This window comes from Ptychodera flava, chromosome 21, assembly GCF_041260155.1.
Source record: "Ptychodera flava strain L36383 chromosome 21, AS_Pfla_20210202, whole genome shotgun sequence".
Lineage (NCBI taxonomy): Eukaryota > Metazoa > Hemichordata > Enteropneusta > Ptychoderidae > Ptychodera > Ptychodera flava.
This window is the reverse complement of record NC_091948.1, coordinates 8651685-8674891: the sequence shown is the minus strand read 5'-3', so window position 1 is coordinate 8674891 and position 23207 is coordinate 8651685. Positions and strand designations below refer to the sequence as shown.

Here is a 23207-nt window from a genome sequence, read left to right as displayed (position 1 = left end):
ATTATTGTCAAAGATTGTATATGCAATTCACTTTAATTGTTCATACATTGCAATGATAGGTTTTCTTTCAACATTTAAAATATTTGTAAATAAATAAAATATGTGCAATTTATTAGTTTTTATTACTTGTAAGTATTTAAAATAAAGTCATATAAAGATGTGATAACGATTAGTCTCGCGGTTCCTACATTTTGCATTTCCACGTGGTCGCAAAAACTGCAGTCCAGCTGTACATATCTCCGTCCACAAAGAATACAACGGCTTGCCCGACTATAACTCAAGCTGTGATGACATGTAGAGCTATTGACGTCATTGCGTTTGTCGCAGGCATTTAATTTTGTGAATTCCATCATTAGGACAATATGCTGTTATGTTTATAGATAAAAACAAGTTATAATAGTAATTTAACCCCTTCGCGCGACTCGAATGGATTGGGGCGTGCGCTAATTCGCATTTTCATGTGTCTCTTCTGAGCTTCAGGGGTACTGGCGCTGTCGTATCGTGAAATGACGTCGTTGTCGAGGCCATCACAATCTTCTTCAAATATTGCAAGGTTGTTGCCGATACTCGATACGATCATCGGATCAATTCTAGTTTATACATTTACGCATTCCTTATCACGATATCACAATACCAGGTATATTGCTTTAATTCAAGCTCATTTTTGACAAACGATGTTAAACGATAGGGCTGCGTCGATGAAATTATACTATGCCCGCCCTCTAGAGTTTTAGCTCGTATAAATTAAAAGTGACTGACATTTACGAATTATATTGCGAGCAGTTGTGTCACTCAGATACTGTGTATAATTGTATTGCACTAGCAACATGCCTATCCCGTCACTTGATTTCATTTTAGGCCTGTATAAGTTTAAGGAAAACAGTCATTACACGTACGTCTATTATGCATTCCTCCTCCCCACCATTATTATTAAGTGCTATCCATCCCATTGGGTGAGCATGTATTCTTAAAGTTTGCGGGCTTGTTAACGTTATTAAAGAGAAACGGTCGTCGGGACTGAGTCTGTGTGAGTTTCTTGTTTACAAACAATGTATTTCATGCACGATATCTAGACGCACCTCATCATCATAGCTGCAACATGTAGATTATGATAGACATGTTTTAACTTTCATCAATCACAATTGTACCTTAGATACAGTGTTTACATTGGTCTTATGATTGAGCGTAGTTCCGACGACTGTATCCCTTAGAATTTAAGGAGTACGTTTCAAAACATCCGCCATGTATTTTTATCACGAATTTGTCGAGAATGAAGGCGTTGTCAATGTTGTTTATAGTGTTGATAATGTATCGAATATTTGTGGTAATGCGCCACGAAAAGCCAACAAGATGTCATTCATTTTCTAGTTGTACTGCACAATTATATTTATAAACGGCATTAGAGTCTGCAAAATAGAGGGCGTTTGAAATAAGTTATACCTTACTTGCTTTTGCATATCATATAGTTATTATATTTATTTAGATGTGACCGAGCTAGTGAGCAGGTACCCAATAGAAAATTCATACCAGACTATGCAAAATGAAGGACCACTGCCAGAGCGACTATGCACTCTCCGATATCACAGATTTTTTAACCCAAAGGGGGTTACAGTGAGCCAAATTCTATAGAAATCTACTCCTTTACATAATAAGATGGAACAAGCCTGGGATTCCTCCGCACGTGTGTAACAAGTAGGCCTAATCCGACATTTTGCATAATTCTATGTTATGGATATTGATTCAAAATTGCCACTCTAACTAAACTTTGGCTAACTGGAGAGGCAGGGAAATGATTAGACAAAATGCAAAAGTTGTATACTTCAAAGTCTTTAAAGCGCTCGTGGATTAATAACATTGACGGCAATAGACGATGTTCCGCTGATTGCGAGATCTCGCGAGACTTTAATACATGTCCGTAGAAACAGGTTTCCAGCTTAGTAATACAAGTCAAACTTTATATGGAACTAGAAAAAGTGCAGAATTGAGCAAAGATTGCAACTTCATATATTTTATGCAGTGTTTAACGTAATTAGCGACTTGTCCTGTTTTACGTAGTTTGTCCTCTGTTGCGAGAACACGTCCACTGCAAACCACATATTCTCGCGATATATCGGAATGTCTCGCGCGGTTCGGAACATGGTCTATTGCGCATCAGTTGAAAAAAATGAGAATGTCGCGCTGTCACCTACGTCACATGATCTCAAATCTCCATTTCTGTTGACCGAGAAAACGTCTAACTTGGAGCTGCGGCTTTTTAAAATGTGATGAGTGTAAACATGTTAGTTGACCATACCTTCTGGATTAAACTGAGCAATAACATAAATTTGTATACTATAGTTTGGCTGATGCATTTCGTACTTACTAGTGCCATGTGAGCTATCTGATAAACGACATGGCTTGAATTCAGTTTTCAACGGCATATCACTCATCTCGCATTTAACTAGGGATAGATTCCGCATCCTATAAGCTCTAACTTATTCCGTTTCTCGAATCATCGTCAGTGACTGGAAAGAGAGCGCAAAACATCGTTTAATGACTGGTCCTAATCGTGAGAAATAAATTGACTCAAATCTTTGATAATAAAATCATATTGACAAAATGTGACACATGCATCACTTGCATTCCTAGCGCATTTGAAACTCTCAAAAGTATTTCGTCGTTATTTCGTCGTCGAAACACATATTTATGACTGCCACATTCCCAGATTATAAAGTTTTGACCTGTATTACTGTCTCTGTAAAACAGCTACACCGAATGGATTTCAAAAATCACACGAGTAAGCATTCTATACTATTAGGCCGATACTTAGGGTTCTCGCTATACCACTCGTGAATTGCCATATGATCTTCAAGGTGTCGACAAAGTGACGGTGTCTTTGTTATGCGTAACTCACAATATTAAAGGCATCGCTTGCCTAGATGATCTGAAGCTGAAGAGAATTGTGTAATAGTGGGTTATTTATCAGTGACTCACAGTAAAGAAAGATAACTCTTAAATTCGAACTGTGGACCACAGAGCAACGTCGAATTAGGCCTACCAAATTCAGGCAGAGAACAAAATCACTGACCCGAAGAAACCACAGCTCCTACTTGGGATATCTATATTTCCACTTGCTACACTAGTAAAGCCAAGTAGGATTACACTGGGTGGCCGCTAAGTCAGTCGCATGACTCATAAGGGGTTACCTTTCACAAAAAAATATTTTCGTTTTGTCACTGACAGCATTTTGTAATTGTAGCAGATATATAGAGTTCCATGAATGCCATGTCGCTAGCATGTCGTAAACATTCAGATTATCCCATGTTTAATCTGTGAAATGTAATGCAGCTGGGGGATAATACGGATCACCTTCACTCATAACACAATTTTGTCCACTGTTAAAGTCACAGTTTAGCAATATCACTTTTTTGATGATTTTTAAGCTCTTTGGCTATGAAGCTGCTTTTGATTTTAACAAATAAGAGTTTGTTCCACTCTCTCGTGACACTCTTTGTTATTATCTCTCATGTAAGTAGAATCTATAGACCTATGACATTAGTGAAGATCTATACTTTAAAGACAGATTTATGATAAGAAAGATGCTTCAATACAGTGGAGATGTGTCCCTTTTCTTCATATTTGAATTTCGGGTGACATGAACTGATCCCGTATCTTTTGTACACCCCCAAACCCACCAACAGATCCAGTCTTATAGTGTCTATAGTTCAAGCGTCGCAAAAGATTTTCAACACTAACTCAGATAATAACATTTCTATGAACAAAATACATAAAAGGAATAAAATTATCATTTTTGGAAATACGTTTACCCAACAATAATAACGACGTATCCGCAAATGCAAATACCGCTAAGTATGTCGTAATTTTGACAAGACAAAATGAAAACATTATAAGTGTCAGTCGTTTCTGCCATTCGGAGTTCATAGAACAAATGGCATATTTTAGAAAGCCATATATCTGGAAATAATGCCTTAATAATCTTGACCTTGGTTTCATTTTACTCGCTGTAATACAGTTATTTAACAGGTAAAATGCTGCTTGACAAAGAAAACTTAATCTAAAAAAAAGGAAAATAAGATTTAACAAAGCATGATATTCCCCCGATGTACTTGCTGCATAAAAACGACCGTTCTCAGATGCCTTAAATAAATTACAATCTCAATGTACTGTGTCACATTAGACATGTAACCTCATTGGAAGGGTAATTGGATTATAGCTTCGTTTTGATGATGACTGCTACTTAGTAGAGTTGAAAAGTTTCCCTTTTATTGTAGACGTGATGCAAAACAAAAGCAAGGAAAGCGAATCTCTCGATGTATTTTCATGAGTTTACATTGAAAAATTACTCCGAGAGATCATTTTGAACTTTGGAGTGATCACCAGAACCCACGGGGTAACATGATCTTATTGTAATGGCCCTACTGCACACAAGTCCATTCACATGATACTAGTAGTGAAATTTAAGTGCTCAAATTATGTTGATTTGTATCAATCTAGCATAGTTCTTAATATCTGAAACCAATAAAAATATGAATTTTAGAGAATGAACAAAAAATGGTGTACATGAAATATGCATACATAATTGGGGGACTTAGTTTTTTACCGAAGGATTCAAATTGCTAAGCAACGGTTGCTAAGGGTAATTCCCAAAATCAATCAAAATACAATGTTTTCATGGTTTTCTTTGCATATAATTACGATTTACAGAACCATACGATTCCAAAAGACACAGGTTTGTCGCGCGATTGGTCAGTGACGTCACACATATACAAATTTTCACAGCTCTACTTTTAAAAGTTTCAGCTCCTACAAATTTGCACCAAATTTTCCAAAATTTCAGAATGTAACACATGAGATACCTGTTTAGAGCCCCTAGCATGGATTAGGTTATCGATTTTTGAACAGGAAAATATCTACTGTGTTATTTTGTGAAATTTTGAAGGGTTTTACGGCGATATCGCATAAACGGTCCGGAATTTTTAGAAACGCATGCTTATCTCTATTCTCATGTATGACTTCAATAATCCTACCAAAAGTCAGCTAAATTGGTTTACAATTGAGAGAGTTGAAAGATTTTGAGCATTTTCAAATCCTTCGGTGGTACTCTCGGAGTCTGTTTTGCAAGCAAGGTTTCTGGTTTACTACCACCTGAACATTTAGTCTAAGGAAGAGATTATGATGTCCTTTTCTGTTACCTGGTGAATCAAATGTATTTTTATGATCATGATGTCGATTCTGTTCTCTTTTGTAATGATTTAAATGAACATGTTGGTAAGTTAATTACAATATTGCGTTTTTCGAGGACAATGAAAAGAGGAAATCATATATTGAGGCCTTAACCAACATGGTCGTAACTTTTTTTAGTTTTTAAAAGAAGCAAAATTTAATATGTACATAAATGGTAGACGAATGATCCAGAATAATAATTTTGATACAATTTCCGGAAGGTTTAAAACAGTATTTGACTTCATCTGTGTACCATATGGACGTTCTGAATTTTGTTGTCAATCATCACTGAAAATAATTTACAGTTAAGTTGACTGGAAGGTGCAAACTTCCTGACATTTTCATTTCTGTTTTCAAAGTGACATTTGGCTCCGAGGTTACCTTTTATTATACTTTTGTTTGATAGAATAATATTGTGCAATTTGACCTCATATCGCCATACCCTAACTATACGAAACCGGCGAGAATTTGCACTTAAACTTTGTTTGAAAGACAAGGGTTTAAGTTACATAACCTCTATGTTGCTTGCAATAGTGCAATCTATGTTCATGGCCATCCCTTAGTAAACCCTCTTGTCTAAATATAATGTTTACAAGATCAACAAAGAACACACACAATAGACAATCAGCAAACAGAATGCGTGCACAAGACAAAATGACAAACACAGTCAAAACTGTGAGAGAAAGATATAAAATATCTGCAATATTACAATAAATTTCTGTCGATTTTGGATTATGGGATGTCTATTTTCAGCTATCTCCAAATTATTCATTTTTCATATTAAATGTAGATAAATGAGAATGCCTTCGATTCGTATTTAAGCTTATTTATTTATTTATTTACTGGCTGGGAACAACGGGCTTTCGCCCAATTACAGTTCCAGCAAAAGAAAAAGAAACTAACAAAGAGCACAACAATGAAACAAAGACAGTAACAACACAGTTAAAAAAACAATCATTGGTAAAAAATACAGATCTAAAAAGAATAAACATTATTAAATAAAAATCTGCGAAATTGCCCATAGTTACAATTAAAAATATCAAAAGTCTCATTGTTTAAAATACTATTCAAATTTTTCATAGTTCTTTGTAAAAATGCCGAAGAATGAGCAATGACTCTTGAAAACATTAGGTTTAAAATGTTGTTTTGAGCGCAGAGTGCGAGAAGGCACATGCAGACAGATACGCGCTAGAATTTCGGAGCTGTTATAAAAAGAGAACATACATTTGTAAAAGAAGGTGGCATCCATAAAACTCCTACGCTCTTGTAGAGATGGGATTTTGAAGAAGGTACAGAGTTGGTTGTAGTAGCCAGATGAGTAGGTTATGCCAGTTTTACCGCACAAGTATTTGAGAAATTTACACTGAACTCTTTCGAGACGGTGAATGAGATACAGCTGGTGTGGAGACCATACTTGACTGGCATACTCAAGCTGGCTCCGGACAAGTGTTATATACAGGGTTTTGAGAGTGTTGACATTGCTAAAATTACGTGAGTTACGTTTTATAAAACCTAGCAGCTTGAAAGCTTTAACAGTAATTGTATTAATGTGCGCAGAGTAGTTTAGATTTTGGGTGAGAAGAACACCAAGGTCTTTAACTGATGTTACTCTGCATAAATTGTCACCATTAATACTATAATCATACATAATGTGAGTTTTCTTGTTCGTAAAGGAAATAACCATACATTTTTTAAAATTCAGTTTTAGTTTCCATGTCGTGCACCATCTCTCAATGTGGTTAAGGTCTTGTTGGAGAGAACTGCAGTCCGAGTTGTTAGAAATTTGCCTATACAATTTTGAGTCGTCTGCATACAATGACATGAAACTTGAAACTGAAGAACTAATATCATTAACATAGAGAACAAATAGAAGCGGACCTAACTGAGACCCTTGAGGTACACCAGAAGTTACTTTACTCCATGAGGAGAAGTGCCCATTAAGTACCACACGCTGCACTCTATTACTAAGATATGGTAGAACCAATTCAAAATGTTACTATGAATGCCAAAGTGGGAGAGTTTATGCAGTAAAGTCTATGATTGACTGAGTCAAAGGCTTTGCTGAAATCAAGGTAAGTAGAATCAACTTGGCCACGATCATTGATAACTTTGGATGAATAGTCTGTGTATGAAACAACAATAGAAACAGTTGAGCATTGCCTACTAAATCTGTGTTGATTGTCGGCCAGTACATTCTGTACATGATAATAAATGTGGGAGAAGACAGCTTTTCACAAAGTTACGTTCACTAAAAGTTGAGAGGACTGAGATTGGCCGGTTATTACAGGCCTCATTAGGAAGGCCAGATTTATAGACCGGAACAATATTACCTCTTTTGAACAGAGACAGTAAAACACCAGTCTGAAGTGACTTGTTAAAAATCAACGTAAGCGGTAGAGCAAGCGCTTGTGATCAAGTACGAATGACTCTGGCGGATATCCCATCAGGACCTAGAGCCTTATTAGGGTTTAAGTTGTTCAAAATGTTAGTCACTTCATCAACAGTAATAATGACATTGTTTAAACAATCGTTAACAAAAGGTTCGCATTCAGGGACAACATCACAATTATCAGTACTAAAAACAGACTTAAAATACCTATTAAAAGTTCAGCCATATCGGGTGGTGTAACAGCACTGATCCCGTCATGTGTAAGAGACGTTGGGAAAGAACGAGAATTGCGTCTATTATTTATGAAAGACCAAAAGCGTTTACTATTTGTTACTATTTGATCTTGTACGTCATCGAGGTAATCATTGTATGCGAGCTTCTTGGCTTGTTGAAATTCCTTTCGTAGTTCTTTGAATGCTGTGTACGCGTCTTCTGTTTTTGATGCTTTGTATCGTTTGTGTGCTGCATTTTTTTCTCTTAACAGACATATAATATCAGATGTAAACCAGTGCGGATATTTTCTTGGGCGAATTTTAATTTTTGGAACGCAGTCGTCGATGCACGCAGTCAGCATGTCGTAGAATAGATCTGTTGTTTCGTCGATGTTGTTTGTTCCTATGAGTAAAGTCCATGGACACATGCTGATGAGATCCCGAAGATGGTCAAAATTGGCTTCACGATAATTATGTATCGATCTCTCCGGACATTTGTGTTTGCGTCTCCGGACGTATGTGTTGAAAAGTAGAAAAACAAATCTGCCTTTACTGAAGATCTTATAGGAGTATGGGAGCAAACGAAAGCGCGATCCCTAGATTTTTTTTGGAGAAGGTTGCCATAACCTGTCATTGGTCTTTCTTGTGCACAACGTTTCAACAATATGCGGTTTGTCTTCATCATATTAGCACAATTTGATAAAAATATACTATGCGCAATCGAATACAAAGTTCTGAAAGTAAAAATGTGAAGACTAAAAATTCGTTACTACTGAAGGACCTTTCAAGAGATTAAAATTTAAAACCACATAAAAAGAAGATATAATGATCGATAAAACAGTACATAAGCTAAAATCAATCGAAACCGCTTTCTCCCATACAAAAATAAAAACAACACAATAATAAGCAACAAATATAGAGAATGACAATTGATGAAAAGCCACTGCAGGTTTTACTTTTGTTTAACTTACCTGTATTTTTCTAGATCCTACCTATTTAGGTATTACTTTAATCATCATCCTTCTGGACTTTCGCGTCACAAGTCGCATGATGGTTTCGATGGTGATGGTCGCAATTTCACTTCATCGATGTTTGATTTTTCAAACATCAACCAATCACGTGACATGTAATATCCAAACCACAAACACTAATAGATAGCTTAAGTGTGTTTTCTGTCAGCGGACTACCGGAAACTGGGTTGTGGGATTTCAGCTCATTCTGTAGAAATGCAAGAAAATGCAACTGTACTGATTTCACTTTCTTGAAACGTCAACAGTGGACCTTGCAAAATTAACCGTTTCTTTTTCTACCCCTAAAATCATTTAAAAACGCCATTTCTTTTAACAAGTCAACACAATGTCAATGCGTCTATAACAAGCAATGTTATTGTTGATGACTGAATTCTAGTCTTGACTAAAATTTATTTTTCAACATAAAAACAGCATATTTTATAAATTACGGGCAGGTGTTTGCAAGGACGCATTCAACATGGAGAAGAAGAAAGTTTACTACTTTTCTGGAGTAAAAGAAGTGAAAAATTATTAGTGAATTAAAGTTATTGTCCCGTCATGAAACCACAGTCCTCTGACGGCACGACTTTCAAAACCACCACCGGGCGGCGCTCTAAACAAACAAATAAACAAATTGCTGACCTGACATACAGTAGCCATGACTATTTTGGGAAACATTTTACAAACAATCTTTCCATTTCACTGAGTGCAAACCTTGAGTACGTTCTTTCGCAAAGCTCCGGGCACGCTGCATAAATCGACAGAAATGGGTATTATCAAGGAACTTTCAAGTACATTCAAAGATAACATCACGACCATCAGAAACCTTATAATTACCCTGTTTATCTTCGTCGCCGAAACATATTTCGAGAAGTACGTCTTCAAGTGTCCTTGCAAGCTCAGCCGTCGTAAGCTTTATTCGTGGATTTTGTTTGTAGGGCCTTCTGTTACACTGTTTGTCATCGGTAGGTATAAACTAATTTCATTTGTTTCAATTTTTTATGGGAAAAATGAAAGAGGTAAAAATAACATTCCTAGACTACTGCTCTTTGCAATTTTATCTTTTCATGAATAAACGCAACATTTGGCTCATACTTATTGCAAACGGGGAATTCATGTTACTTTGAAGATCGACAACTATTGTGCAAGTTAACTACGCCATTTTGCCGACAAATTTGTTGTTTGTTGTTTCCAGCGAGTTCCAATCCCTGCATGGGATTAGAATATAAGGACACAGTATATCAGACTTCAAATGTAATCCAAAACCGTCTATTATCTCTATAGTTATAAGATAACAAGTACAAGAGATCAGTTTTTATCTCAAAGTCAAAAATACATGTATTTGTCATTACTGCTAATGATTAAATGACTGTTTAAATGACAGTCAATGCTATGTTTTGTTTATGTTGCACTTACATTGTTGTAAACAACAGCTACAACATTTTAAGAGTACTTCCGGCATAATTTGCGTTTTCCACTCGAACACCAAGGGACACCACTACTTCTAATTTGACTTTATTGTCTGTGTCGACGGTTCGGTTGGAAACCCATAAACAGAAAACGCATAATCCGATACTTTGCTATCGGGTATACCAATGGCGTCCTATGAAGTTGCAGATTTGTGCCCTACACTATAAAGCGGGCGCAAGCTGAGGTGATCACAGTTGAAAACGATCATGTCTACCCTTCTGCCTCGGAAAGAAGGAACAAAAAATAGACAAGAGAGTGACTTCAGAATATTTTAATGCGATATTCTTCTGTAACATTGAAAGCAACACCACCTTTCAATACTGGGTTGAACATACATTAAATCACTACACAGGCAGATAAGGTACTTGAAAATCGACTGAAATAGTGCGTCTAACTGAGCTCCTTGCCAACAAACTTTCCATCGTGAAGGAGGGCTTAATGAAGATATCACGTGTTTCGAATAAACAGTATAACAACAATGAAATAACACTAGAAGAGAGGGCCATGATTTATGCTTTATTGAACGATTTCTGACATATCTCAAGTTTTAAGAAAACACGTTTACATGTACCAAACGTGTTGTACAATAATTCGTGTGCAATTACATGTCACTTATTACCGCCCCGCCACCCGGGGCCCTGTTGCCGTTCCACAGTTCAATGCACATGTAGAATCAATTTCTGAATTCTGTCCAACTGTTTGTTGTACCGCATCGTAGCAACTGTGCGGGGGCGACAGTCATACAGCGTCATGTGAGGCAGTCGTCGAACCAAGCTCAGTGAACAAAGCTTGTCATGGTAACACTGAGTTACCAGAGCCGAAAAACTTGAACGAAACAATGTAGAGACAATAAAGAGAGTCTTCACATGATGACGTAGCAAAACGCCATCGCAGTCTTATTATGGTACATATAGAAGGAATCCAAACAAAGTTCTCTGATGTTTTTTTCAAATACCCTCTGAACAAACACAAAAGGCATTTAAGTACAGTACTCCTCTTGCTATAATTTTGAAATTCCCCTAAAAATAGTGTCAATGACACTGTGCTCCCATTTCAGTGAAATACTAAGTACAACTGTACTAGTACACACATGAAATTGCATTCAAAAATTGCCCCAAATTAACCATGATTTCAATGGATCCTATTTTGGTCATCCTTAAAAAGCAATAGGACCATTGGTTTTAGATATTTTTGACAAAAGTGAAGAAATAGAGAAAAAAATCATTAAAAAGATAATACAACCAATATTGGCATCATATCAATACGACTAAACCTGGATGGCCTAAAGTACTTATTAACCAAGTATGACAATGATCACACGAGCGGTTCCCGAGTTCTTGATTTTTGACCATTTTCACATTTTTTTGCACCTCATTTAAATCTTTACGATGCTGACATGTTCATTTTAACAACGGCACATACATCACATATGGCACCACTTCACCCAATATCAGCTTTACCCATGCAGCTGTTCTTAAGATTTTCCTGTGGACAGACATAAATATATACAAGTAAATATAAGCTGTTATATATATATATATATATATATATATATATATATATATATATATATACATATATACATACATACATACATACATACATACATACATACATACATACATACATACATACATATACATACATAGAGACAGACTTCTCACATACAAACTTTGTTCAACCATGTTTTCCTTCCAGAGAAGGAGGGTGCAGTGCTGTTTTAAAATATCTTCTCTTACAGGAAAACTTCATCTTGTAAAACAGAGACACAGCGATAACATGTAAAGATGTTTTGAAACAGACTTTCCTCAACAGTCAGGAAAACTGAACACAACATAGACTTGCTAAGTCTGTTGGCATATAAGTATCAAAACATATAATGAATTGATCGTCGCGCTAATGGCAGGCTGTTGCGTAGATCGTGGGGTGAACGCCTTGGCCCACAGTAACTCGGCTGCCGAGAGGAGCCAAGCGACTGGGGGCCAGTCTAAACACAATAGTAATTGTATAAAAAGGACATTAGCTATACCTTTGGCCAGTTTTTTCATTAGGTTTTGCTCCGTGTATCAACTGCATTTTTTGTTCTAGTTTCCGCAGCATGGTAAAATAACAAACATTCTGTTTGGCAAAATAATCTGTATGTGTAAAGACTATAATCATTGTTATTGATGAAAAATGAATTCAAGTCTTGACTTGAATTTAATTTTAAACAATAACAATGCTGACTGCACCCATATGGCAGTGTTTATGAGCTAAAACTGGACTTTTCAGAACAAGGAACTGTACTAGATTCACAAAACAGATGATGAGAAAAGGGAGTCTTTTTACATATCGGGATATTTTCAATTTTTACAGTTTTGAAGGCTCTTTCTAATATTATAATCAGTGATTAAAAAATAGATCTTCAGCAAACTATGCATGCAGATTTAATATATGAAGTTCAAAAATGTAATTTCATTCATGTTTAAATTTTTATCAAGTTTTACCCCTTTTCCTATTTTTCAGATTCTATATGACTCAGGTAACAGTACTATGACCGAAAGTCAAAAAGTCTCAGTGTTGAGCAATCGTTTTGTTTTCAAAGAACCTGTTGTTTGTTTACTATTGTTTCTTGTGCGAAAACTGGAAGACGGAGTACTTGTACATTCAGTGCAAAGCAAGTTGTGTATTGCCATCATTTTTGTACATTTAATACATTGTGCACTAGTTTAAATGCTTTTTCATGACCCCCTGTGTGATCTTTTCATCCCAGGCTAGCATTTTAGTTTGTGGCTTTGCCATTTTAAATTCAAGTTTTCAATAGTCAACCATCCCATTCAATTTTTGAACAGTTTCTGGAACAAAAAATCGATCTTCTTTGTTAACAAGGGAGAACAGCTGATTGTTGTATGATACTATACTGACAAAAATACCTGGATGTAAGGTCACTCTCGGGTCATGTAAATGGGCTATACTGACCTATAAATCTGAGTCGTTTACTGAAAGGCCAGTCAGTGTGTATATCGTTCCATTTGTGTCCAAGTATAAAAGTGACGCAGTGTGATTTCCACTGTTCCAATGCCAATGTACTGAAAGGGGTCTCACGGGCTGTTTTCATTGCGGTTATTAACATCTGCCATTTGGCTTTACAACTTTGAACTTAATTAAACGTTTGGATAGTGAATGCTGCAAAAGTTGTGGATGGGCTGCTTCATGAATATTGTGCATTGGAACTGTAATCTTTACACTGACACATTGAACAAAGAGGCTGGAGCTGTTCCACGTGATCCGGGTTGATGCCTATGGGCGTGTGAAAGTACATGTATGCTTGTGTATGTGTTCTTAACAATAAAGACACGCAGAGAATATCTTTTCGTACAATTTATTTTTTGCGACTTTTTATTTAAGTTTAAGATACAACCCAACACATATTTCATATCAATCAGAGACGGTTTTATTTCGAGTCATCTCACCTAACAAAGCCGTGCGCAACATGACAATACAGATTTTTCTAAAGATGAAACATGCAGGGATGGACCAACAACACACATCCTTGCGAGAAAGCTTGGGAGCAGGCCCTAATACACCAATCTGTGAATTTGTTCATTAGGCGCATAAATGTCATGTATATCTTCCAACGAGCTGCGCATTTGCCATGCCTGTCCTTCAATTCAGATGCCCACTCTCAACATTATTAAGGGACATGGACTACAGTGTCTCTGATGCCATGACAAAACAGTTTTAGTATAGGATTAGTAGCTATCGACAAAGACTAATTTCCAAATCCTCAAAAACAGATTCGCTAGATATACTGCAAAAACTTATCAGGTTCCCACGTTTAAGACATGTTAGAGGAAAGATTCATACATTCTACAAACTATCAGGGGAACTGATTTACTTTACCCCAGACAATTGTGATGGCAGAAACACTGATTATTTCCGAATCCCATAAAGAGGCAAAATTAACCCTTGGGCTTGATTGCTTTCGCATCTATTTTTCATACTTTATAAATTTGGTTGCGGACAATCGGCAAACTCTTCAATTTTATTTAGTCAGTCCATCATCCGACGGGCGTTAGCACAATTACAGGGTGAGGTACCAATAACCCACTACCGCAATGGAGCACTGAGGAGTAAAGTGCCTTGCTCAAGGGCACAACACCGTGCTGGAGTCTCGAACTCACCATCCTCTTATAGTGAGTTCGTTGCCTTAACACAGCTCGTGCTACATATTGTGCGGGAGCGCAAATGAAGTGTATACCCGCATGCAGGGTTATTACTCAAGGTAGTATGAGCCTCCAAAGTGAGAGACATAAACTTTTGCTGAAACTTTCTTCGCGATGTATTCATTACTTCGCTTCGATAAAGTTTGTGTGCGATGTACGGTGTGTATCATGTGTGACAGCGTGTGGAGAGGGCGCAGTCAGAATTGTAACAACATAATTCGGTTATTGAACAAATCTTTTTTTGAGATTGGGGATTTGGCCGAGCAGTTTTGTCTGTGGCTTCTCCGCTAGGTGATTGGGTACCGTACGTTGTCAGTTCGAACCCGATTGAAACCATCCGATATTCCATGACTCTTTCAACAGTTCTCTTTCAAAATCATGAATAATTGAAGCTGCAAGCAGCTTCACGGGGCCCAAGCACTTGCAAACACTGGCAAAAGGTTCCAGAGTAATAATTCATAGCCCTCTCACATGCTCAGTGTTCGGTGCTTTTATCATCAAATTTAAAGGGTGTAGCACTTGTGGTGATTACTTTACAGGCATATTTGTGAAATCGAGTTCAAAGATCATCTGGATCTCTTGAAGAGTTTACCAAGAACATTTGTTGCCAAATTTATCAATGTGTACCAAAATTCAGACCTCTAGCTCTATTGGTTAGCCTTGAAGTAGATATACGTACGTAATTATTGAGGTACAGGAGGTGGTGTCATAAGGTCCCCCATCATACAACATATAAAGGGTATAACACTTATGGTTACTAATTTATGGGCGTATATGCATATTTAAGGTCAAAGGTTATCGAAGTCACTTGACATTTTGTTAAAGAACTTTCCTCCTGAATTATCCTTGTGTACAACAAATCAGACCTCTAGCTCTAGTGATAGCCCAGAATTAGATATGCACATAATTAATGAGGTACAGAATGTTGCACCATAAGGTTCCGATCATACCAAATATGAAGGGTTTAGCACTTGTGCTTATTAATTTATAGGCATATGTGCATATTTGAGGTCAACAGTCAATGAAGTAACGTGAAATTTTGTCAGAAAAACTTTCCTGCTATAGTTATCCCTGTGTACCGAAAATCAGACCTCTACCTCCATAGGCTAGCCAAGAATTAGATATGCACATAATTAATAAGGTACAGGATGTTGCGCAATAAGGTCCCCCATCATACCGAATATGAAGGGTATAACATCTGTGGTTACTGATTCATAGGCATATATGCATGTTTGAGGTCAAAATTTTATGCAAATAAGGCAGGATACAATACAGTAATTGAATGCAAGATGGCAGCCAGGTCACGTGACCCACTGAATGTCATGCACTAAAACTTAGTGGGCCTAATAATCCCTGCAAGTTTGAAAGGGTTGCGTGCAGTGGTTTTGGAGATCTATGTTGGCAAAAATGTTACAGAAGAAGAAGTTTCAGAAGAGGCATTCTCGCGAGCCAGAGCATAATTTCCGCTCCGCTGACCTACGCAAAAATCAAGTAGCGCTAAGCTGTTGCCGTAAAGAGGCGCGTGGTTTAGACGATGAGAAGAGGAAGAAAATTGAACCCCAGTAAAACCAATAGAGGCCCAAGCCCCAGAGGGCTTTAGGCCCTAAAAATCTGCTGTCACTGTGCAAATTTTGGCACTAGAGAAACAAGCTATCCAAGATTTACCGATAATTGAAATTCACAATGGCCGCCATCCCTGTGTTTATCCTATGGAGAAATATCAAATTTTCGATTTTCGAAAAACTAAGAGGATGAAAAGATTTCTTACACCAGAAGCTTTAAAATGAGCCCCCCACAAGCGGTAGATCGATCAGAAAAGAATTGTGAAAATTTGAGTCCTAATATCTGTCAACGAGGTGCATTCTACCTTGAATAATATGCAAGCTCAGGCTTAATCATTCATGACAAATGATTATTTTACAGGTATTCTGTTAAACAACAAGACTTGGAAAATAGTTATGAGATGCTGCAAAGTGGAACTTGAAAATTGGTGCAACAAGTTTTGCAAACCAAGAATGATGTATAGCGGTGGCTGCCTTGGTTTACTTGAAGTATCGCTGAAGGCATCCGTCGGGGCTTTCGCCTGGATAGTCATCGCATTCATGAATTCGACGTAAGTTTCTTTTTTTCTCTGTCAGCAGAGGCTTACTCTGATTTTTCATTAAGCTGCATGGCGTAAATTGATTTCCATTTTCGTGATACATCAACAAATATCAAGAACATTTGCCATTGTTACGGTCAAACCTCGTGCTGATACATGAAGGTGGCACCCTTGTGTGGCGCGCAAACAAATTTCTTAAAGGGACAAAGTCGGCCATTTTTCATGAATTTTGTTTGATACGAGATACTACTTATGTTGTTTGACATGTTAAAAGATACTGAATGAATGAGTGACCACGCATATATTCGACCCCAGTTTTAGACACGATACATGAAAACATCGCGAAAATGAATTAATGGTCATGACCATTAATTCATTTTCACCATGGTTTCAGTTAATTTGTCTAAAACCGGGGTCAAATATATGCGTGGTCAGCCATTCATTATCTTTCAACATGTCAAACAATATAAGTAGTATCTCGTATCAAACAAAATTCATAAAAAATGGCCGACTTTGTCCCTTTAAGCCTCAAAATAATTTGTCTGCAATAGCCGTCTACGAATGATATTCCGCAAGCCCCTACGTTGGTGATCAGTAGAACAAATTAATGAAGGGAATTCTGGAGAGTAATTAACAGATAGGGAATGTTTTCTTTGAAATACTATACAGAGATAGCTAGGGAACAGTAATAGGCACATACTAGACACAGGTAAGGCTTGTATATCGAAAAAAAGTTTAATACATGACGTTTATTGATGATATTCATAACTTTTAGAGGAATATTTTGCTTGCTATCCCTATATACGTAGGGTAAATGAACTCTGCACTGATAAGAATACAAGAATTTGTAATCTCTGCGGCAAAATAACGGGATGTTCATTTTGACCATAGCACCTTGGATGCCCTTGGATACGGTTGCGCCATTATCTAGTACAGAGTTATACGAAGACGTCTTCCTAAAATAAAGACATCTTAACTCGGCCAGTAAACAATCTTTTGTTGAGACGGGGAATATAGGTCAAGTTCTTCCTTGTACAAACACCTTGTCTGGTGAGTTATATGGGTCCCTTCAGTGTGAGTATTTTTATGTTTACCGCTCAGACTGAATCACCTGTGGCGCCCGAAGACACTTGCACACTGGAAACAAATCTTTTGCACTGCGTTACGATAGAAAAAGGCGGTGAAGTTAGAGACTTTCTTAAAAATAAAAATTATTAAAGCTAATAACTAAGTCCTGGGGGTGTTACAAAACTATATAAAGATTACTTATCTTAGCTGAGACGGTATAAAACTCCTTAATTATAGTCTCCAGGGAGTTGAGTTCAAAGAGACACTGATAAGTGATGAAGTGAGTCCTTCTTGAGTTCTTCTTGATCATGGTCTTAACCATGCAGAGTACATAGAGCAAATCCAGTGTGAAAGTATTAAAGTCAATAATGAAGTGAGAATCCAAAATAGTCTGGTGAAAATCTGAGCCGTCCCGTATTTATGGTGAAACGACGATATCCACAGAACACTAGAATATTCTAGACTTTCCATTGATATACAATTACTGTTTTAAAAATATCTTCACTTGTATTGAACATGACCTTGAGAACGTTCCAGCCTTCTGGAATAAGTAAACAGGCCATGAAGGGAGAATGGCATCGTTCTGACAATAGATACGACATAGTTATTTGGGAAAGCGTCTACTCCTAGGCTCCCATCTGGCACCTAGCTCTGGATCTGGAATAGAGCTGCCTTGAATGACTTAAAATTTACTTCCAACCATTATACTTTACCATCATCAGCACTGACAAGTTAGGTACAAGGCTTTCAAATAATTACAATACTTACAACCTTCACACCCTTATCGCTTTTCCTTAACCTTTTGAACTTCTTTTCCCTGTATTCTTGATTTTGAAAGAGAATCGTTGAAATATTCCGTGAGGAAGTTTGAGCAAAAGTTTAAGTCTTTTACAATCGATGCGCATACTACCTTAACGTATGCTTTGGTAAATTCAGGTATTACGCGTGTGGAGTCAGTACCGTTGTGTGTGGTAACAACACTACTTCGGAAGAAGATGAACCGGAACTAGATGAAGATGACAAAGCGTTGTCTCAGAGTATTGGATGGGGTTTATTGGCTGGATCCAGCGTTTTGATTCTCGTGGTATTGTGTTTTTACCGAATGTGTGGTAATTACACCTATGAGCACCAGCGATATGCTAAAATTTATGAAGATGTCGAGAGGAAAAAACTTGATGAAAAATACCAGGTGAGCCAAAAAAGATATTAGTATCCAATATACCACTTTAGTGTTACCACACGTCACACAAAGCTTTCAATATATGAAGGAAAATTGCTAAGAATGTTTTTTTATAATTCTTTCTCGAGACATCAGTTCAATTGCTCGCAATTTTACTCATCTCTAGGGATGGTCTGGTATAGTATTTACGTTTTCATATGGTCATCAGACACTCGGTATAGATTTGTTCATTGACCACAAGTATGACTGATTTACCCCATCAAAAAACTGCTTGAACAACAATTCTTGGCATTTTACTATAATACTAGTTTATAAAGACTTTGGTGTGCCTAGAAATTTTATTATTGAAATACTGTTAAGTAAGTTCACTATAGCTTTTACATTTGATGAATTTTGTGATGATGCTTTAATTTGGACCTATTTCTTTTATTATTGACGTTTAATGTTTATTTAAACGGTTTGATTATGTAAAATTCTGATCGGTATTGTTACCGTGCATATAAAGACTCTGTTTGGCCAGCATAAGATCATGTCTTATAGATGTTGTGTCAATTTTAGTTGTCTAGATCAATTCGTATTGCATTTCTAAACTAAGAGTGGGTTTTGAGAAGATTTGACATATTTTTGCACTCATCCGCAGTCTCAACTTTGCTATCCGAATCTCGCGCTCAGATAGACTGCTATGGTAAATGTATAGTAGGAAATACGCCAGAAGTTTTAGCTTATTTATTTATTTTTTAGTTATTTAAATTATGTTATTGAAATATTATATAATGATTACCTTTCTGTTTGCGTTGCGTTGTTGTGTCAGCGTAGTTACGTACGATATACTGACAAAAAATTACATACATAACAGACGATAGCGGATCAATTTCATTACTTAGAGGTAGAATGCATCTCGGGATAGATATTTTCTGACTCTTAAGCCTTTTACAATTCTTTTCTGACCTACCACTTTTTGGGGTTTATTTTAAAGCTCTTTGTGTAACTAAACTTTTCAACCTCGTATTTTTTCGAAAATCGAACATTTTATTTTTCTGCATAGAGTGCACACACAGGGGTGGTAGCCATTTTGACTTTCAAATATCGGTATCTCTTGGGTAGTTTCTTTCTCTGGGGTTTAAAGTTGCATGGTGACCCCGATTTTTATTCTTGGTTTTGAAAGAGAATGTTCCTTGAGGAACGTTTGAGCAAATACTACCTCAAGTTTTTCTAGAGAAAAGTATGAGCGATTGTAAGTTTACATGGATGAAGGAATGAAGATATCAATCGACTGTGGTAAATTTTTCAAAATGGCGAAAATTCTACTGTCCGACTTTCGCTTTTCTTAGTGAATTTACATAAGGGTCGAAATCATGTCAATTGTTTGTTTCCTTGTTAAGGAGTTAGCAGAGGCAGATGTAAAGAAGACCATGGAAATGTTCTTCAGTGAGGGAAATTTGGCATGTGACCGGCAAAAGTGTCCTGATGACGTTTACAAAGAATGGGCGAAGATCTCACTGGTCGGATCAAACAGCCAGGAAGATTGTGGTTACACAAGTCTACAAGGATGGGCTATTTTGAAGGGAATGGAGAGTGAACTCAATAAGAAAAAAATGTGGACTGAGTTGACAGAGCATCATGGGAAGAAAAAGAAAAAGAAACAGAAGCCTTCGCAACTCGACTGCGTACAAACTGAATGAAACATTCTTTTCTATTCATTTTCCATGAAGGGCCACACAAAATAAAATGCGGTTTCAAAGCATCTGTTCATAGCTTGAGGGGTCAAGGTCAGACCACGTAATGTTCAGGGGGTTCATCATAAGTTTAAAATTGTTGAGAGAAAATTTCAGACCTGATTTTGCACGTAATATTACATAATAGGAAATTAAAAAACTATGCCACATATATTCCTCTTTCTAATTATAAAATAAATCTGACGGCGAATTAAATCATGTCCGATATTTTTCATGCCAGAGACGTTTTGAATTTGTGTTATTCTCCGTTTTTCTGGATTATCGTAAGCTGACACATTTTGTGAATTTCAAGTTAATTATAACATTTATCATATACCCATGCCCATATTGCTACATCCTAGTGACGTTCGCCGTAAAATATCAGCCGTGATATTTCACGGTAAACGTCGAGATATGCACGATGAACGTCATCAGTTTTAGAGCTTTCCCGAACTACATCAGCAGTTTGTTGGTAAACAACGTAAACAACAAAATGGCTGCCGCTCCCCGCCTGCGAAGCGATGTCGCCGACGTAAAAACTTGAAGGGCTTCGAGGAACACTAGTAATATTTCTGGTTGCAAAATACGGGAATATCACGTTGAGTCTTGAAATTTTTTCCCACGGTATTATTTTGGTCAAGTTCTAGCAAACATTCTGCCGTTCGCACGGCGCCGGCACTGTGCACGGTCTCCACCGAACAGGTAGTGAGCGCGTGGCGTGACAGCGATGTCGCGCGCGACGACTGTTGATATGGCAACTCGAAGGGTAAACTAACAAAATTGCGTCCTCTCCGCGCGAGCTCCGTGCCGTACGACGATCGAAATCAGGATAGATTTAAAAGCTGAGCAGTTTTTGATCGGGTACAGTGTAATAGCATATTGCACCTTAAAATATTCCTGTTGTATGACGATTTTTGTATCCCGGTGTCTTTCTTATTGGGTTTCATTGAGATATGGACGACTTGCAGCGATGTCGCGCGTGATTGTTGACATCTTCGTCGAATACTTTATGAATGAAGCCTGTTCACATAAACATTCTGATATTTATGCGCAAGGCGTAATAAAGTAAAGCCTCAAAATTTAAGGTTTTTCTTTCTATTAGTAAAAGTTCCCTTAAATTATGGGCATGGGTATATGATAAATCGGTTATTCGTCTCGTGTCTGACGCAGCACAAATGACACTCATGTCGAGTGTCTGACGCAGCACAAATGACACGAATGCTGATACGACACAAGGAACAGGCGATATTGGGTAATAACCTCTAAGTATTTCTTGTATTCTGTCAATTTATCATCTTCATTTCCTTTTCATTTACCATATATCACACAGCTTCTATACTGCCGCTCATCCTCTTATCTAGTTATTATGGCGTGGTAATGAACGTGTAATCCCAGTTACCATCATTGCTGACGTTTCCTATTACCTTTACTGGAGTACATTTTATTGCATTTTTCATGTTTTAAGAACTTGAAATAAGTCACTTACTTATAGTACGTATTGCCATGTCAAGGGCGCAACAATGTCAAATAGCTTACTTTCTACAGACGCACAAGTGCAGATAATCCATTCTATTTTATCTGGTTCTGTATCTCTATTTCCCCTAAAGTTACCAAATTTCTTGCAGAATTAATGAATAGAAATAGTTATGACGCATGAGATATTGACCGATATTTTAAATGTATAACATTACTACAAGTATAGGATGTTAGTATTTACTTCAGTATTGATTTATCCTTGTTCGGTGTTTCTGCGATGAATATTTTAACTCATTGCTTAATCTATGCATTCATGACGAAGACAACATTATCCTATTATATACTCCAATTATCAAACTTGAGAATGATATCTTTCGGTACTTTATTAGCTTGTTTTTTATTTTAGAGTGAACAATTATCGTTTCCATTGATTGGCTTATACTCTCTTTACACCAATTTAGACATTATATTTTACCAGTCAGTAATGTTCTTTCTCCTTGTCTGTAATCAATAGTGATTAACAAGTATGCTCATTGATAGTTATATTGAATACGTATATTAATATGCATACCACATTTCTATCGATATAATTTCAGAAAATCGATATCTGAATGATTTGAGTAATATTTTTGGATGATTTTTTAATTCTTTTTTGTATTTGCATCTCTGTATTTTGCCTATTCCTCCAATGAACACTGTATCGGTAGGTTTGCCTATGATAATAATGATATGATAATCTAGTGGATCATCTTTCGAGATATGAAAATAAATGTTTACCAAATGTTAAAATAGCCCATCCATTCGTCTGTCAGTATATATTGTTTATTAAATCTTTGTTGGTTCATGGTTTAAATTTATTAATTTTGTATTTTAATGTTTAAAATAATATGTGGTTTTAGCGCGATTTACCTTAAGTCTGTGAATTTGTATGTACAGATAAAGTAAAAACTGGTAGCACTGTATGATTTGAAATGAGTATGTTCTAAAAAATTTTGAAGATGTGAAATTAGTCAAACGATCTTCATCAAATTCCCTTGATGACACACGAACATAAGCACGGACGTGAGGTGAACCAACATTAAATTCCGTAGTTGTGGAAATGCAGCTGTCTGTGCGCGGTAGGCAGCGTCTATACGGGTCATCGAATGTCATTCCCGT

At 36.9% G+C, this 23207-nt stretch overlaps 1 protein-coding gene across 1 annotated transcript; it reads left to right on the top strand.

Moving 5' to 3' along the window:
* The first annotated feature begins 9548 nt into the window (after window positions 1-9548).
* LOC139121310 (calcium homeostasis modulator protein 5-like) lies at window positions 9549-20911 on the top strand. Its single transcript, XM_070686085.1, has 4 exons — window positions 9549-9799; window positions 16433-16622; window positions 18615-18867; window positions 20241-20911. The coding sequence occupies exons 1-4, from the start codon at window positions 9601-9603 to the stop codon at window positions 20538-20540; spliced, it is 942 nt and encodes a 313-aa protein (XP_070542186.1). The 5' UTR covers window positions 9549-9600; the 3' UTR covers window positions 20541-20911.
* Window positions 20912-23207: the final 2296 nt, after the last annotated feature.

Coding starts and splice junctions, on each gene's coding strand:
- LOC139121310 (XM_070686085.1), top strand. CDS start 9,601: ATGGGTATTATCAAGGAACTTTCAAGTACATTCAAAGATAACATCACG. Junction 9,800..16,432: donor TGTTACACTGTTTGTCATCG/GTAGGTATAAAC, acceptor ATTATTTTACAG/GTATTCTGTTAAACAACAAG. Junction 18,868..20,240: donor AACTTGATGAAAAATACCAG/GTGAGCCAAAAA, acceptor TTCCTTGTTAAG/GAGTTAGCAGAGGCAGATGT.